Raw genomic sequence first — 16,741 nt, forward strand, 5'->3', positions numbered from 1 at the left:
TAATAGCCTTATTTTCCCTGGGGATGCAGCTACTTTGGACTGTCAGATTAGAACTGCTACCAGCCTACTCGTCAGACAGCTTGCATTACTTGCTAATGCCTGTATTATTTGATGCTTGTAGTTATTTGTAGGGAAGGTAAATTGTATCGTTAATACTTCCAATTTACAGCACAGATCATCTGGTATTTTCGATACAGTGTTATATTGGCTGTACTTTTTAGTGGGAGGCACTACTGTTTAAAAAAGCAACTAAGAAGAAACTATATACTATTTAAGCAATCGATTCCTTATGAGTATTAGAGATGTCAAGTGAACGGCATATCAGACTTTATGACTTTATGCCAATTACGCCATAAACGCTGGCTGTTTAGATGTAATCCAATTAGTCAGTAGGCAGCTCCTGATGGTCACCTCTGTGCCATGTTATTGTGTTCCTTCATGCAGCTAAGCACAGCCTTCAATAGCTAATTGCACCTGTTGCACAGAAAACTAGGACTATTTGGATGAGAAACATGATCTTGTAAACAGGTTAATGCTGTGTAATGAACTATCACCCTGCAGTGTAATGGAAATAAATGTGGAAAAATTAAGGTAGAAACCCCAGGGTATTGTGCGTTCTCCTGAAGCTGTTTAGTGTTAGAGTTAAATTTCCCACCTGTTTGTATAATACTTTATGTCGAGCTATGTAATAATCCCTAGCAAAATGTACTGTGCCTTCTGAGCTGACTGGTTTTCAGTGATCTCTATATTTATACACTTCCACGGTTACAAACAGTGTAGACCACTACATCCCGTAAGGGAAGGGATGGGAGGGAAGGAAGAAATCCATTAACATTTTGGTGATTGTTGGGAACCTTGTCTTCCATTGACACATGATGCAGTTAAGAAGTACATTTAAATTCTTCGCTCTGTGTCAAAAGAGGGCATTTTCAGTATTTAAGCTGGTAGAATAAATAAGCAGTTGCTTATATGTGAACATTTTATTTTATGACACATAGCATGAAAAAGCAACCAAAGGAAAGGCCAGCACCTGAAGATTTAATGGTAAGTGAAACTTCACAGCCCCTCCGTATGTATTTATCTGTGAATACTTTATATCATGTATATAGAAGTGTATCCATTTTTTTCTACATTTTTCAGTATGTACAAATTTAAATCTAAACTCTTTCTGGCTTGTGCAGCAATTACATATTTACAGAGAGCACACAAACTAAAGGTGGAATTACGATTCCGCTGAAGTTGATGGGTATTTTGCTGTTACCTTCATCGTGGCCAAAACTTCACTTGTGATTTGGGGAATTAATACAGAACTTCCACAGCCAGTATCAGGTTTCAATCAAAAACATTTTGATGCTTAATACACAGTTTTTTCAGTTTGTATGTCCAGGGATTACAGCTAAATGTAGGTCTCTCTTTGTCGTCATTTGCCAGTCTTAACCTTTCAAAATCTGAAGATTGAAAACAGAGGATATGGTCAAAATAGTGTATTTTTAATGAAATGCAGGAGCCACTGTTTTCACCTGTATTCATGTAAAATGAAATTAGATTGGCTACAGAAGATTGAGTTAATATGTAGCTTTCGTCTATCCATAGAAGGGCTGTCAGTGTTGGAATCTGAGCTCAGAGACCACTTCTTTTCCTTGCAATTGTCATTTTTTCAGTAAGGCAATAATAGGGTACCTGCTCTCAAGCTGGTCCCTTGTGTCTGTGCATTTGGTGCAGAGTGTTGTTTTGACTGTTTTTAAGCAGCTAGAAAAATACTATCTCAAACAATTATTACAAATATTTACAGTAACTTATATGGTAGATAAGAGTTGTAGTCCCCTCTGACTCACATCAAATATCTTTGATTTTTAAATGTTTCCTTGCTTTTCTTTATATGCTGTGTTTCCTGTAACTTGGAGGCTTCCTTAAAATCATCATAATTTATTTTCTGTGCATTAAATATCTAGGAATAATTTTAACAAGGTAAGGACATTTGCATCGTCTCATTTCTTGCTTACATGCTGCAAACTGCAAGTAGCATAAACAAGTATTTCTATTGCAGCTATTCTCTAGTTAAAGGCTAATCTCTGAAGGTGCCCTGGGGCAGGTATCTCACAATCCAGACTAGTCTCAATTTAGATCCTGGTTAGTAAAGTATTTAACTGTGAATCTAATTTTAAGGATATTAACTTCAATAGATCTACATTTGAAGTAAGGCACCTGCTTAAATACCTCGGTAAAATGAGGCCTTAAAGTTTATCAGAGCCCCTCCACTTCGTGGTGTTGTGTGTTTCATATGAAAGGCTTACACTGCCTTATTTTGTCTTTTTTATTAACTTTTGATGGTTGGAAAATTCTTGCAGTTAGTCACATCTGAGAAAACTTGGAACAGGTTCTAGAGATGTAGACACATTTACCTTGTGCACTATTATGCTATGGCTGGATAGCTTAGCTATTAAAACAACGGAATAGGGTTTCATAAAACCTATATCTGTTTGTAAATGCATGTTTCAGTGATGCAATAGGCCTGCCACTTATAAATAAAACATCTGCAGATTGCACATACCCCCATAAGTATATATGTATGTTTGTAAGCAATAACACCACTCCAGGGTGTAGAGTCATAAAAATGAGGCCAAAGGGTGAGTGCCTGCAGTACCAGGGAAGTGCACAGATTTATCTTTACAACTACATGCCCTGGAGTGTGCTAGTCTCCTTTTAAGGAGGTATTTTGTAAAATAATTTTAAAATTATAGCAGCGCAGGAAAAAAAAAAAAAAAAGCCTTCCTACTTTTTAAACAAAATCTTTTGTTTAATGCATTTTTCCCCTCATGCTACTTTCTATTCAATTATAAATGAACTTGCAACAACAAGTACTAAAGCATGAGGTAGATGGCTGCTGAAATCAAGAAGTGACCCAGTCCTTGCCTGCAATGTGGCTGACCCTCATAAGCTGCCCTAAATTCCTTCCCCCAGCCTGATGGGACCAGAGCACCCTGTGCTTTTCTGTAACAGACTCACTATTACCTCAGTGGTTGCTCGCCAGTCAAGCCCTTTACATTCTTGCACTTAGCCAGCCTTGTCAAGGAGCACTTTATTTATAAAACTCATATGCATATATACATTAGCATAATATGTCTATATACACAGCGTATCTGTACATACATATACATATGTGTATATAAATTACCATACTTTGTTGGAAAACAGGGCCAGAACAGAAGCTGTTACACATCCTCTGAATTCTAGAATTGCTCACCACAATATCCTAATTCTACATCATCTGTTTCTGAAACCTCTGTTGTAATTCTGACGGATATCTCCCTGTTAACTGTCGGAGTGGGGAGAGTGATGCAGATACTATCAGTGAAATCCTGGACTTGTCAAGGTCAGCTTACTGTTGAGTTAAATGAGAGCAGGATTTCACCTTGTTCATTGGGTTTGGTTTTGGGTTTTTTTATTTAGAAGAAATGTACTAGCAAGGATGAAAGGTGTAACGCGTAATCATTGTTAGCTTCAGACAAAACAGTGGAGTGCGGGCTTTCTCCCCTATGGACATTAACCGTACTGGAAGTCACTATTTTGTAACCAATTTAGTATAATTAAAGACTGAAAGCAAAATGAAGGGAGCAGAACATCAATCTTTTTCTACTCTCCTGATAATCGGTGAATTGTTAAATGCACTTTAAGAGCCGACTAACAATACCTGGAGTGCCAGATTGGCAACTCCAGTGAAGTCATGGGGTTACATCAGGGATGGATTTACCCTGTCTATCATGTTAGGAAGCCCTTTTTTATAGAAGTCACTATGCACATTTTGTCAGAAAATAGGGCCAAAGCCAAGGCTGTATGAAATTCCTATATAAAGTCAGGCTTTTTAGTACCATAGATATTCTTGTGCAAGTGAACACTGAATTTCCATAACAGCTGGCACAAATCAGGTTCCTGTATTTACCCTGACTCACTATGCCCTTTCTTCTATATACCCATCCACAAAACAAGATACATCAGTTGCTCTCTGTATACATAATCGATGATTTAATTGTTTCAAAGTATTTCAAATTAACAGACTTGTTCCACAGGAGTGAAAAAAAAGTAATTTCAGCAAGCAATGGGAAAATTGTCCATCCAAGGAAAGGAACAATCTTTATAATTCACCAGTGGTTATTCTGAACCTTGTGCTTACAGTGTCTGCTCTTTTGTCTCCAGTTTGTTCCCTCTTAAGAAGAGAAGGGCGTACAGTCAATTAAATTGAACATACTTCTGTTTCAGCACAGGGAAGACTGTACAACATCTTAGCATATTCCTCTGTCTCTCCTCTCTCCCCTTCCAACAAGAAAAGGAAAATCTCAACAATTCTTCCGTATAAAGATTTTTTTTTTTTTTCCCCCGTGAACTCCCTGTTTTCATCTAAAACATGGAGTTTTCTGGCATCAGAAGCCTGGCTCCCAGGGACATGCAGACATGCATGTATATTTAGCAGTTGTGATGTGGCGGTACGGGTAAGGTTTAAACTCCTACTCGTGCTGAGTGTATGGGTAGGCATCCGCGGGCTGGTTTGGCTCAGGAAGCTGTAGATCTGACTGTATTTACGGTATTTTTCAGAAGCTTTCCATTCTAAGCTCTATTTAATGGAATCTATGCATAGTAAGTAATCAGGTCAGAGAGAAGCAACATCCCCTGTTTGAGATCAATCGCTGGCTAATACTTTATCTAGGCCACTTTATTATCTCATGCTGATTCCATTCCCATTCTCCTCCTCCTTTGTAGCATGCACTTCAGCTGTGGTAAAAGTACGTATCGCATACATATTAAAAACATATACCCATTCTATCTGTATGTAAATGTGTGAGACACAGCTGGATATTGCAGGAGTTTGATTTACTAATAGTTATTATCTGTTCTAGCTGTTCAGAGGCAAAGAGAGTTTCAGAAAACAAGCTAGCGCAGAAATTGCCTTTATGATATCACTATCCTGCTTTGGTAATTGTTTAAAATCTCTTCTTTAGCTGGAAGCTTGGCCTTTTTATTTTGCAGATTGTATGTGCTTTTCAGAAAACCAGCAGAATTGTTGAAGTCTCTTGTCGAGTTTTTTGTTAATACAGCATTGAACTCTACCATGCTACGTAAGGCTATTTAAACGAAAGCGATTTACTTAAAGAAATTGTATTTGAAATACCAAATGTCAAGCACATAGCAGTTATTCCTTTATGCTTTCCCAAGGATGCATAAAAGTACAGTTTTTAGGATGCTGCTTGGATTTCTCAAGGAAAGTATTGGGCAGGGAGAGGCAATGCTTTTGGCCAAGGATACAGTCACCTTCTGCACTTGATTACTTTTGCACAGATCTAACAATTTTTGTTCAAGTCTCCCAATTTTAAATAAAACTACTGGCTTTTCTCCTTTTTTAAGTTTAAATAACTGATGCTTTTTATGTTGGTGTTTTATTAATTTAGAAGATTGGATGATAAATTGTACATCATCCGTGTCAAAACCACTGACCTGCTGGAAAACGTGTTGTTCTTTGGTTTTTTTTATTTTAATGCCTAGTGCAGTTTTGAAATTTCCCATTTCTATGCATTCAGCAATCCTTCTCTCCATTTCAGGAATAGCATTTAGACCAGGCACCCTGATCTCATTAGTTACAATGGGCATTTTTTCAGATAGACTGTTTGTTTGTATATTTAAATGTGTTAAGATATGTGTCAAGATATTACAGACTCTCAAAAATGGATTCTGGATGGCTGTTCCCCCATCTCCAACAAGCATAGGAAATTAAAAATGCAAAGCCTTTAAATTTTATTTTATATATATTTATTATATTTATATATATATATAAAAATTATATTTTAAGTAGCTATATTCTAGAAGGTCTGGACAGTAGCACTTCTTACCAGGTAGAGCTAAACTTGTTTGCAGCTCATTGTGTTAAACCATTGTTTGTAGCTCTTAGGAAACACTTTTATGGTTTAAACAAACAAATGGAGGATCAGCATAATCCTACCTGGATTCTCATATAAACCTTCAGAATAAAGCCAATGAAATACTGCCACTTATGTTTGTCAATAAAAGAGATTTCCCCCAGCAGCTAATTTGGCTTTTGCATTATAGCAGTGGCATCACTGACTGAGTATCAGAGATGGCTGTACAGGTTGGGTTTTTTGATGCTGTTAACTTTTGGGAAAGACCAGAGAGCCGTCTGCACTTTGCTTTTCACAAACACATCCTGTAAATCTTGTGAAGACAGCTTTACAGATAAATGTTTTCTGTCTGCACCTATCTAGATGTTTATGTGTCATTGCTGGATCGCAGTGAGCCAAGAATTTTTACTCTTTGGCTACTTAAAAGCGTTAGGGTTTTTTTCCTGAGCCAGTACAGGATCTCCTATCAGTGATGATTTGTCCAGCATAAAATTGTCCGTGCTTGAGTGATGGATAGCTTTGTTTGCAAACATTTAGACTCTCCTCTGTCACAATGATCCCAGTCGTTCACCCCATGACAAGGAGAAATTCTGACAGACACCAAAACACATGCCAGATGTGAAGGAAAGAGCGCTCTCCTCATTTCCCAAGGAAAAAAGTACAGAGCCAAGTATTTTAGCTGTTGTAAATATAGAATCATAGAATCGTTTAGGTTGGAAAAGACCTTTAAGATCATTGAGTCCAACCGTTAAATATATATGATAAATATTTAAGTGTATATCTTCAATCTATCAGTTCAGACATACAGTGGACAAGGAGTTCTGGATCAAATCCTGGATACACTGGAGGCGATGTCAGAATTTATATTGACTTCATTGACGCTAGGATTTCACACTGGGGTTCAGGATGCTCTTGTTACTTACTGTCTGTCATTATCTTCCTTGCTCAGGGTAGGTCAAGAGTTGGAAAAAAATATATATATTCTTTCAGGTGGCTGCATTGCTCGACCTATTGCCCACTCAGCTGAAATGGGGAAAGGTGGGTTATGGATCTTTCCCTCTCTCTCTTTCCCTCTGTCTTTAAAAAAAAAAAAAAAAAGCCGTTTCTGTCCTTAGGGGTATGATTTGTTCTTCTTTGTCACTTGAGAAATCAGCTATCAAAATGGAGAAATACATTCTATCAGTGTCACTAAATCCAGCAATTACAGAAGACTAAGATTGTGACAAGGTTAACTTGTGAGCATGAGAGTTTTAAGCTGTTACATTCATTCACTGTCTTCTGCAGTCCCGTTGTTCATGCGACCACGGACTTTTTACAGAAAATGTGAAGATCAGACTTTCTAACGTGCCCTAAAGCTCTGCAATACACTAGCACTTTCCAGTGAAATGTTGAAAGAAGTAACTTGAGTTGGCTCGAAGAAGTATTGAAAATCTAAAGAAATTGGACAAAAACAAATTGGCAACGGCTTAGAGTGATACAGTTAATATTTTTGGTTACTTGAGTCTCCTGGGCTTTGCAGTTTAATTTGAGCAAATGTTTCATTTGGCACTTCTGGGGGTTCTGTAGTTCTCCAGGCACAGAGACAAATATTTACATCTCGCTCATTTTGATAGCAGAATTGCAAATCTTTCAGTTATGATACATAGAGAAGTTGTGCATTTGTCATGTTCATATTTTTATGTCAGCTGTCTTCCCTACATATTTATTAAAAAAAAAAAAAAAACTGTTACATGTTCCAAAGTAAGAGCCATATCTTTAATTCCCAGAATATTTTCCTTCCTGTTCATTCCAAATTTATGAAGGAATTTGCTCTAACAGGCAACTGTTGAAATCTATGTACGATATTTATTTGTGTAATGAAACAGGAATTTTAAATTTATTCAAACACACTGCGTTGATTAAAATTGCTGGCATTTGTGTAGTACCAGCTACTTGTGGGTCTGTACTGCGATTAGCACCTCAAGATGCTCCTGCAGTATTAAATAAGTGTAATAATTGCCTATGAATAAGCAGAGTATAAAGCAGGAGATAGAGATATGGCTTCTTAGTGACCTGTGTGCATTATGCCTCAAATCCCTTAATCAGATTTGTGCCGGTTGATTCTTGCATCCGCAGAAATTCAGCTGGAGGATCAGGGCCTAAAGTAGTAAAAAATCAATTAATACTACTTTCTAATTTGTGCGGTTGACAAAAATGCATATAAATAGGGGGACATTTTTCTACTTAAGAGGGCTGCACTGAAAGATTTTTAATTGGATTTTCATTGTGATTGACAGCATTTGATTATGACAGTAACTTTATTTGGCTGGACTGTTATAGCCCTCTTGTTGGGGGGGGGGGGGTGTTGGGGGTTTTTTTTTTCCATCAAAGCTCTTTTTTATCCGCTGAATCCCAGCGGAGCAGCAGTGCCTGTGAAAGAGCCTTTTAGCACCTTTGTTGCAGCCATCCCTGGTGATGATTGGACCCAGCTGGTAGTAGATAAGAAAATGTGCCTTTCACAAAGAGGTTGCATCTCCCGTCTCCCTCGTTTCAATAATTTTAAGAGCCCCAGAAACCTGTTGAGGATTAGAAGTAGCTTTAGATGTGAAATGAGTGTTAAGTATTAGTAATCGGGAGATTAGGGCCCCGGGGACAATGGGAGATAAACAACTGCAATTAAGGCAAATCTGCCAGAGTAAACAAAATTTAGCAGAAACAGATGCCCTAACCATTTTGGGGGATTGATTGGAGGGCACCGAGGAATCGATTTTTGTCTTGTTTACACTTCCAAACCCCTGTGATAAACTGGGAGGCTAAATATTTCATACAGCCTGATTTTAGTTAATTTTTTTCCAGCTCCTCACAGTAGGCCTGCTCTCTTCTAACAGTGACCAGGCCCGAGTTTATTCAGCATTCACAGGGAGCAGCTAATTGTCTATGAAGGGCCCCTGTGTTTAAATGGGCTTGACAGGAATTTAAATTTTGTTTCAATCAACCTCTGTGCTCACAGCCTGCTCCAGTTTCTAATTTTTAAATTAAACATGGGGTTTTTTTGGTTTGTTTTTTTTTTTTTTTTAAGCTGCGGCCTCTCCTCCAGAGCCGGCTGCTCGTGCTCCCACCCAAGGCAGCTGCCGCAGCACGGGAATGCGCAGGTTTATTAAGGCCGTAATAGCAAAGCACGACGAGCCGCAGCCGTGGAAAAGTTCATTGTCCCATAAATGTGCATCTGCCTGTTTGGATTTAATGGGAGATGCTGGGGTAAACGCTCGGCTGGTGTAAATCGGGACGGCTCCACCGGCGTCTGCCTGCACGGCTGGAGAGAGCCGGGGTTTCCACTGGGGAAAGGCTCCCGGTAGGGAACGGTGGCATTAAAATACAAGTCTGAGAATGGAAATGGTTTTCGTGGCCTCGGTCGTTTGTTCAGTGACCTTGTGAGAGATTCAAAGGAATTTTTTCCCCCCCCCCCCCAAGCCAACTAGCGGTGATATATTTTGCTTTCTTCTCTGTGTTTTCAGCAGGGCTCCGCATGTTTATTCGGACATTGTTTCATACCTGTGCTTTTTTGGCTCCTGAGACGGGGTGATTTGACAGTATGTTCATGTTTGATCATTTACAACTTGCTTTATTTAGTCTCTTTACTAAATCTGGCAAACATGAGGATGTTACTTTGCACTAGATGCAGACGGTGTGTAGGCATGTAATGCAATATGATCGTACGGGGTACTTTTAAAAACAACTTGTTCATTTGCAGAAACTTCATCATGGAAATGCTAGCGAAGTGCGGGCTGTTTCATTCTCCCTTTTTGCTTCCAGCCAGATCATTTTCTAGGGTTTTTTCGGTTTGTTAGTTGCTGTTATTAGAGTGTATATGTGTGCAGACATGTGTATGCACACAGCATTTTTTACTCCAAGGTTTGGGTGAAAAACATTTAGGAGATTGTTTCTGTTTACTCCAGCTTAGTGATTTTCTTTCCATTTTCCCTGTCAGTAGAAAGCAGTTTCTCAAAACTTGGAGACAACAGTCGTTTTTATTAATTACCCTTCTTTCCCAGTCCAGGGGAACGCTTAGTCCCTGTTTGAAGGAAATATTATATCAACTTTCAATATCCGACTAGCTCTGTTTGGTGTCAGCAAGACTGTTCCTGTGCTTGCAGTGATACATGAACTGAAGACACTTCTGCAGGTACATCTACATTAACATTAGAGTTCAGGTCAGGTGTGCCTTTTTGGTGTGAATCTGCAGCTCTTTCAGAGCTACCACTCTTTCATTCTCATCACAGAGAGGTCTTGAAGCTCATGAATTGAATCAATATCAAATGAAACCAAACCAGAAGATGTGCTCCAGGCACACACCTAATGAGCTCCAGCTACTAATGGGCGCTGTGTCCGCAGACCAGACCAGAGCTGGTCAAAAGTAAAACCTCTTCCATCCCTGAAACACTGCACCAACCGTTACACTCTGCGGATCTGCTTCTGTTGTCGACAGCTTGCTAATGTTGACATACTCTATCAGCCTTGGGCCACTCTCTCTATTCCTCTTCTACAGCTCTTCTTAACCTCAGCGGCACTTGCAAAAGCACGCTCCAATTATATTTCGGTTGCCTTAGTTTTTTTTAAGAGTCATCACAAAAAAAATACCTTTGCTGGGAGTTAGCTTGTTTTGTTAGCTAAGCACCAAGAGGCATGCCAAGCACAGTTATTGGTTTAACAGCAAATATCAAAAGCAAAACTGCTGTGGAAAGAATGATCTGCAGATGGGCAAATAGTCTCCTCTGTGTCACAGCCAAAACCAAAACTCTGTAGTAAATTTAAGACTAGTATATGCCACTGAAAGAGAACAGCAAAAATCAGGCCCACCCGTGTGTGTACCCGTGCACACCCTGGGGTCCTGCAATAGGAGGGGATTGAGTTGTTTGAAGTCAGGTCCACGCTATAGAAGTCAGAGGAGCTGCACTAGTTCCTGCTAATCTGACCTGAAAAAAAATTCCCTCTTGACCCTGAGTCCGGTGATGAGTTACCAGCCTGGACACATCAGTCAAGTGCACAAGAGGTCTCTGAGGACTGTTTTTAGGGCCACTAGCACATTGTTTGGCTATGGCCAATGTTCAGAGCTTCAGAAGAAGGTTGAAAAAAGGATTTTAATCATAATGGAAGGATCTGTATTGCTGTTTAAAAATGGAAATTCAGGTGTGATGTGTGGACAGTTCCTCTTCAGGTTAAGGTTTTCAGGTTTAAGTTAAACTGTTCTTCCTCTTGGTCCATCCATTACACTTGGGGACTGCCAATATTTAAAGACAAATTCTGTAAATTTCAGCAGAATTTTGGTGCAACAAAAAAAACTAAACCAGCTGAAAATCACTTGGGATTAACTTTATCACATAACAAGTAAAAGTGCATTGGTAAAAGTTAATCTACAAACAGATAAATAATACGAGGGGAAAAAAAAAGGAATCCCCCCCCAAAAAAAAGGATAAACAAGAAATATAGCTTCAAGACTGCACCGCTTAGTAGTGTTATCCATTTATCTTTCTTTGATACATTTTGTATCATCTTTTCACTGTCTTAAATATCATCAGAGGGATAAAATCATTAGTGTGCTAATCTAGATAGCCATAGTTCTAACACTGACCTAGGCTAATCTGCCTTTGCAATTTCAAGAACTATGTTTGACTCCTCTGAAAGTAACCTTAAATTGTAGTCTTGTAAGAATTCCAGAGCTGTATCCTTCACTCCTTCTCCTAATGAGGTTATGACCAAATGCTCATTATAATTGCTTTAGACTCCTTTTAATTTTCAAGCTTATTAATCATAAGAAGAGTTATTTAAAATTGCATAAATTAATCTTAGATTAAAAGCCCATCAAAGCCTCGAAACAATTAAGAATAAGTAGGATTTCCCTGGGGCAGCAAGTTTTATTTTAATAGTGTAGTCAGGTGGATATCAGAACATTGAAGTATGGTAGTGATTAATGTATGCAAAATTTAAATGAGAGTTTTTAAATGGCAAATCTAAATCACATATTGACCTAACTGTAGGCTTTAACTGCATTGTCTGTCATATATTTAAACTGTTTAGTAATCAACATTTTAATTACAGTGTATGTTAGGGAGGCCACGCAACAAACAAAACTCACCACTTCCCAACACTCTGCATGGAACTGTTTAGCAGGCTGGGGCTGTGCTGTTAGCTGCACAGAATAAGGAATGAGGAAAGAGAGCAGAAACTTCAAGGAGACTAATGATACTTGATTTTACTTATGGATGTGTTCTTGTCCTTGCTTCATCTCTGCCCAGAAAACACCACCGATGGATGCAGCTTTCTGGCCCTCCTTGCTACCCCCACCGTTCTCTAGGCAAATTGGTCCTTTCTGCTCTCTGAGCTGGCAGAAGCTACAGGTGATGTCCTCATGGGGGTGGGAAGTTCTGTGAAAACACTACCTTCTGGGTGCCTTTGTCTTCTGACTCTTGGAGTCCCTGTGCCCTCAGCCTGCCTCTGCCACCCAAGCTTTGCAGGCTCCTGCAGACCTTTTGAAGCACTGTGTCTTTGGCCCCTGCTATGGGAGATTTCACTCTAGCAGCCAGACGAGAACAGGCTCTTAGGGATGCTGAATTCCTTACCAAGCACAGCGAGAGGCAGTCCTTGCCCTGAATAGTCGCTATTCTGGGGATAGGAACTGGGAGAGAGAACTGGGCCAGTAAACACTTGGTCCCAGATCAAACGCAGCCATGAAAGTACATAGGAAAAGCTGGTACTTTGTGGCTAAACTTGATGTGATTTGATATATGCAGTCCCATCGCTGCAGGTGCTGCATGGAAGAGACAAGGAGGCTTCATTTCTGGAGGAGAGTGTCTCTCAAAGCAAGGGTTGACCTTGCTGGCGCTTTGGGACACGGGGGTCATACTTTCTAGACATGCATACTAAGCTAAGCCTCCCAGCCCCTGCTGTTTCAAGCACTTCAGGCACTCACCTTTGTTTTTTTTAAAGGGTTACCTCCCATGGTCAAAACACATCCTAAAATTGCAAAAGTGAAACAAGAGATGCAAGAGCTAGATCACACTTAAATAGTGTCCCACAAGCTCTTTTTGCCCATGTACATATTCTGTGTCTCCATGGATCAATGCGAGTGTCTGAAGCCTTCAGATTTTTTTACCCCACTCAAGCCTTAGAAGCAAGCAATGGAGGGAAGCCTGCTGCATGGAGCAGCCCCTGAGGAGGACTCTGACACCTTCTGTGCCTGTGAATTAACAATGTTTTGGGAGTCAGCAATAGAGTATTGGCCTGAGGATTCCTCACTGCTATTCCTGGCTGTGGGAGCAGAAATCGGCCTTGTGGATAGCTAGCACAGATAATTAGAACAGCATTTAGTTTGTCTTGTCCTTGGAGGCAGGAGCTCTAGATGTAAAATCCGCCACTACTGGAGGCAGTGGTAGAGTGTTGAAATCTTAGATGTGCTGAGGTCACTAGAGGGGGACACCGGGTCAGTCCGGGGTAGTTTGGGTTACTCAGCACTTCGTGTTTCCAGGCATCCTGGGAAGATAGTACAGCTCCAGTGCTGAGATTTGGATTTGTCCTTTTGGAGGTCCAACTTATGTTCCCATTAAACATGTGAATGGGCAAGAATTTTCCCTCGAGTATGTGCCCTCAGTTAATGACAAGAGCTGTAAATAGCATAGACACATTGGTAGCGATGGGAGAACTAGCTGGGGTGATAACTGTGGTGTGCTGTTTTACAGCCAAGTTCTTATTTTGCAGAATTGCAGGGCTTGCGCTCCTTCAACCAGCTAGGGATGAGCTGCCAGCCAGACTTTCTGATTTAACGTTTGTGCTGTGGCCATCTGATCAAGCTTGCCGTTAAACAAAGAGGACACCTGCAGTGGAGGAAGGCATGGGACATCCCAGCTGATTCAGGAGCACGAGAAGTGTCATGATTTGATCACGTTTTATGCTGAGTTACTGCAGACACAGGCTGGAGTTCTGCCGAATGGCTCTCAAACGTGGTGATGTTGGGTGGAAGTGGGTGCAGATGCAAACAGACAGGTCCCAGGTGTCTTGCAGGCAGCGATGGGGCTGTGCAGAGCTGGGTCAGAGGATGCTCTTCCTAGGCCTCAACTCCTACTGCCAGGGAAGCCTTACCAGTGTCCTCGGGGATTGGGGGATGGCAGGGAAGGGGAGCAGGTTTCCAGTTTTCATTTTATTCTTAAAAGGTGCCCCAGTGCTCAGAGGTGCCATGTTTTGTGCAGGAAAAGCTCTGTGTTGATGTATCCAATGCACCACAGAGACATTCAGTGCTGCAAAGCAGTGATGTGCCATTTCTAATATTGCCTAATAAACTGCTCCATTGTCTTCTCCCTCCCCCCTTTAAAAAATGGCATCAAAATTGCATGTTAAGCGGAGAGTGAGCTTCCCTTAAAGCAGCCTGTAGCCATCAGTAATATTTATTTTCTCTATTTGTTTTAAGCCTGTGAAGACTGTGGTTTCCTCCATACTGTCCTGATGGAGCCCTGACCAGCAAGCGTGCAATGCCCCTAGCCCTAATGTGCCATTAATGATAGGTTAATGTACAGTATAATGTTTTTTGGACTATGGGTTCATTACACTTCTGAGTGCAAGGTCCTTCTGCAGAGCGCCCAAGGTCCCATTGCATTATATCATGCAATAAAAATACCCTTTTCATATCACACACTAATAAACTGTATTTGAAATGCTGTCTAAGGGCACTGCCATTGTCTTGATAGTCTGTGTCTGCAACAGTTGGGATCTTTTTATTATGGTTTCTGTTATGCTGAATTCAAATTTTTAAATGAAATGCATAATTTGTCTGTGCTTCTTTGTAATAAATGGAGCACAGTCCTTTAACTGCACAGTCTGGGAGGATTCCTGTAAAAGAGAGCATTAAAAGGATGGCACTGTTGCAACCAACAGCAATGCTGCTTATTTCCTAATGTACCTTGCGTAAGCATGAGGGCCTTTATTGTCATTTCTAATTTGCTAGGTCTTGTGGTTACGTTTGGGTGTCATGTCATCGTTAACATAAGACCTTGGTCCCTCAAATGGTGTCCCTACTTCCTCCTCTGTATTCATATGGTTTACGTTAACGTCTGTCTTTGCAGCTCGTTCCTGGCTGCAGGGAAGACGGGCTTTCAGCATGTTGACAGGCAGCCCCCAAGTGTTTGCGGCAGTGGCTATAGCCAGTGCTGGCTGTGCTGGTTCTCCTGCCCGTGGCATTGGAGCGGCAGTAGTGCTCCCTCAGACCGCATGAGCAGTACAGCACAGGGTGCCTCGATGGCACAGCTGGCGCTGGCCTTGGCCGTGTAGGATTGAAAGTCAGGGCTTGGCTCTTCTTGCCACGGAGGAGAAAAGAAGGAGGGAGAGCAGCACCCTGGGAACTCAGTGCTGCTTTTGCTGTTGCCAAAGCAGTAGGAGATACCGAGGTGGTGCCATGGGGGCACCTGGCTGTGATCCTGGCAGTAAGCACAGTCCTTCCAGCCCGGCTGTGGCATGGGCAGGAAAGCCATGGCCCTGCTCATCTCCCTGTGCAATCTGTTGCTCAAGCCACAGCCACCCCGTAGATCAAGGGGATGAGGGATGGTGTTCCCAGGTTCCTCCCCTAACCTTCATGTCCTCCTGCAGTGGTGCAGCTCTCTGTGCTGGCTCAGGTGCCCCTGGGCAATTCCTACCATGGCAATGCAGTGAGCAAGTACTGACCCTGGCGTATAATCCAGGAGAGCTCAGAGTAGGTCATGCTGCCCTCCCCAATTAACCTCTCACTGCCCCAGTGAAAAAAATACAAGATGACGATGTTGTGGGTTAGATCTGGATGCGCTGTCAAAAAAGAGCAGTATCACTGAGCACCATTTGGAATTAAGGTTCCTGTCTGTGTCCTCCCCGTCCCCCTCATGTTCTCTGCCTCAGGAAGCACCACCTTGTCATTTTTGCAGATTCAGAAGGAAATTTGTGACTGACCGGTATTTCATGTTGGCAATGTACTTTGTCGCCATCCTGGCTAAGGTTCGTAGCCACCTTTTTCATGGACCTTTTAAACCAGTCTCACAGTAAACACTCACTTGTTTTATGCCTGGAGAGTCCTCTGAAATCACAGAAGCATTGCTTAAGGGATATTATTTATTGTCTGCCTCTCCTTTGGCAGCGTTTAGGAGCCTCAGTGCTGGTCTAAACCTCCTTGGTGCTCTCCAGACAGAAGGATTTTATAGTCAGTGGCAGAGGAACCTATTTATGGGTGAGACTCTTGTGAAGCTTTGATCTTCCCTGGACTTGTGTATGAGAGGTGGTGTAAGCTGTTACGTATGCATTAGACTAAATTGCTGAAAGGATTCCGGTAGCCCAGATGCGGGGCTGTGGGTGATGCACAGGTCTTGTATTAGGGCTGTGTCCCAGGGGAACTTCGTCTTCCCTGGACAGTTCACCCTCACTCCTACCAGCGATACCAGCAAGCAGATCCGGAGCAGAGCTGCATGTGGGCACCTGGTGCTGGAAAAGGCCCATGTGTCTGCAGTCCTGCTGAGGATGTGGTGTAAAGTCTGTTGCAATAAGCTCTGGGTGGGTTAATATCAGAAACGAAGATTCCTCGGGCTGGAGGAGAAGGCCATGAAAGCAAATTGCTGAATTTTAAGGGTAGGTAAAATTACAGAACTTTTACCCTTGAATAATGGCAATTTAACTGACTGGGCTAAATGATTGATGGTTTGTGAGCAATGAGTTCGAATTACCAGGGTTGTGTGTTCAGGGGGGCACTGCCCTTTTAATTTCATGTCAGATATTTAAATCGTTTACATCACCCTCTGTGAGGCGCTCCCCTTTGAAAGAGTTAACCTGTCTGGTGGGACACTGCAACTTGA

The 16,741-nt window shown here is 41.4% G+C and overlaps 1 protein-coding gene across 5 annotated transcripts in view; it reads left to right on the top strand.

Moving 5' to 3' along the window:
- MAP2K5 (mitogen-activated protein kinase kinase 5) overlaps positions 1 to 16,741 on the top strand; it is a 140,282-nt gene that overhangs the window by 115,883 nt on the left and 7,658 nt on the right. For all 5 annotated transcript variants that reach the window (XM_069798655.1, XM_069798652.1, XM_069798653.1 and 2 more), the window contains one exon: positions 999 to 1,044. In XM_069798655.1, coding sequence (XP_069654756.1) covers positions 999 to 1,044 — 46 coding nt within the window. The remainder of the gene's footprint in view (positions 1 to 998; positions 1,045 to 16,741) is intronic.

This window comes from Haliaeetus albicilla, chromosome 12 (assembly GCF_947461875.1).
Source record: "Haliaeetus albicilla chromosome 12, bHalAlb1.1, whole genome shotgun sequence".
Classification (NCBI taxonomy): Eukaryota; Metazoa; Chordata; class Aves; order Accipitriformes; family Accipitridae; genus Haliaeetus; species Haliaeetus albicilla.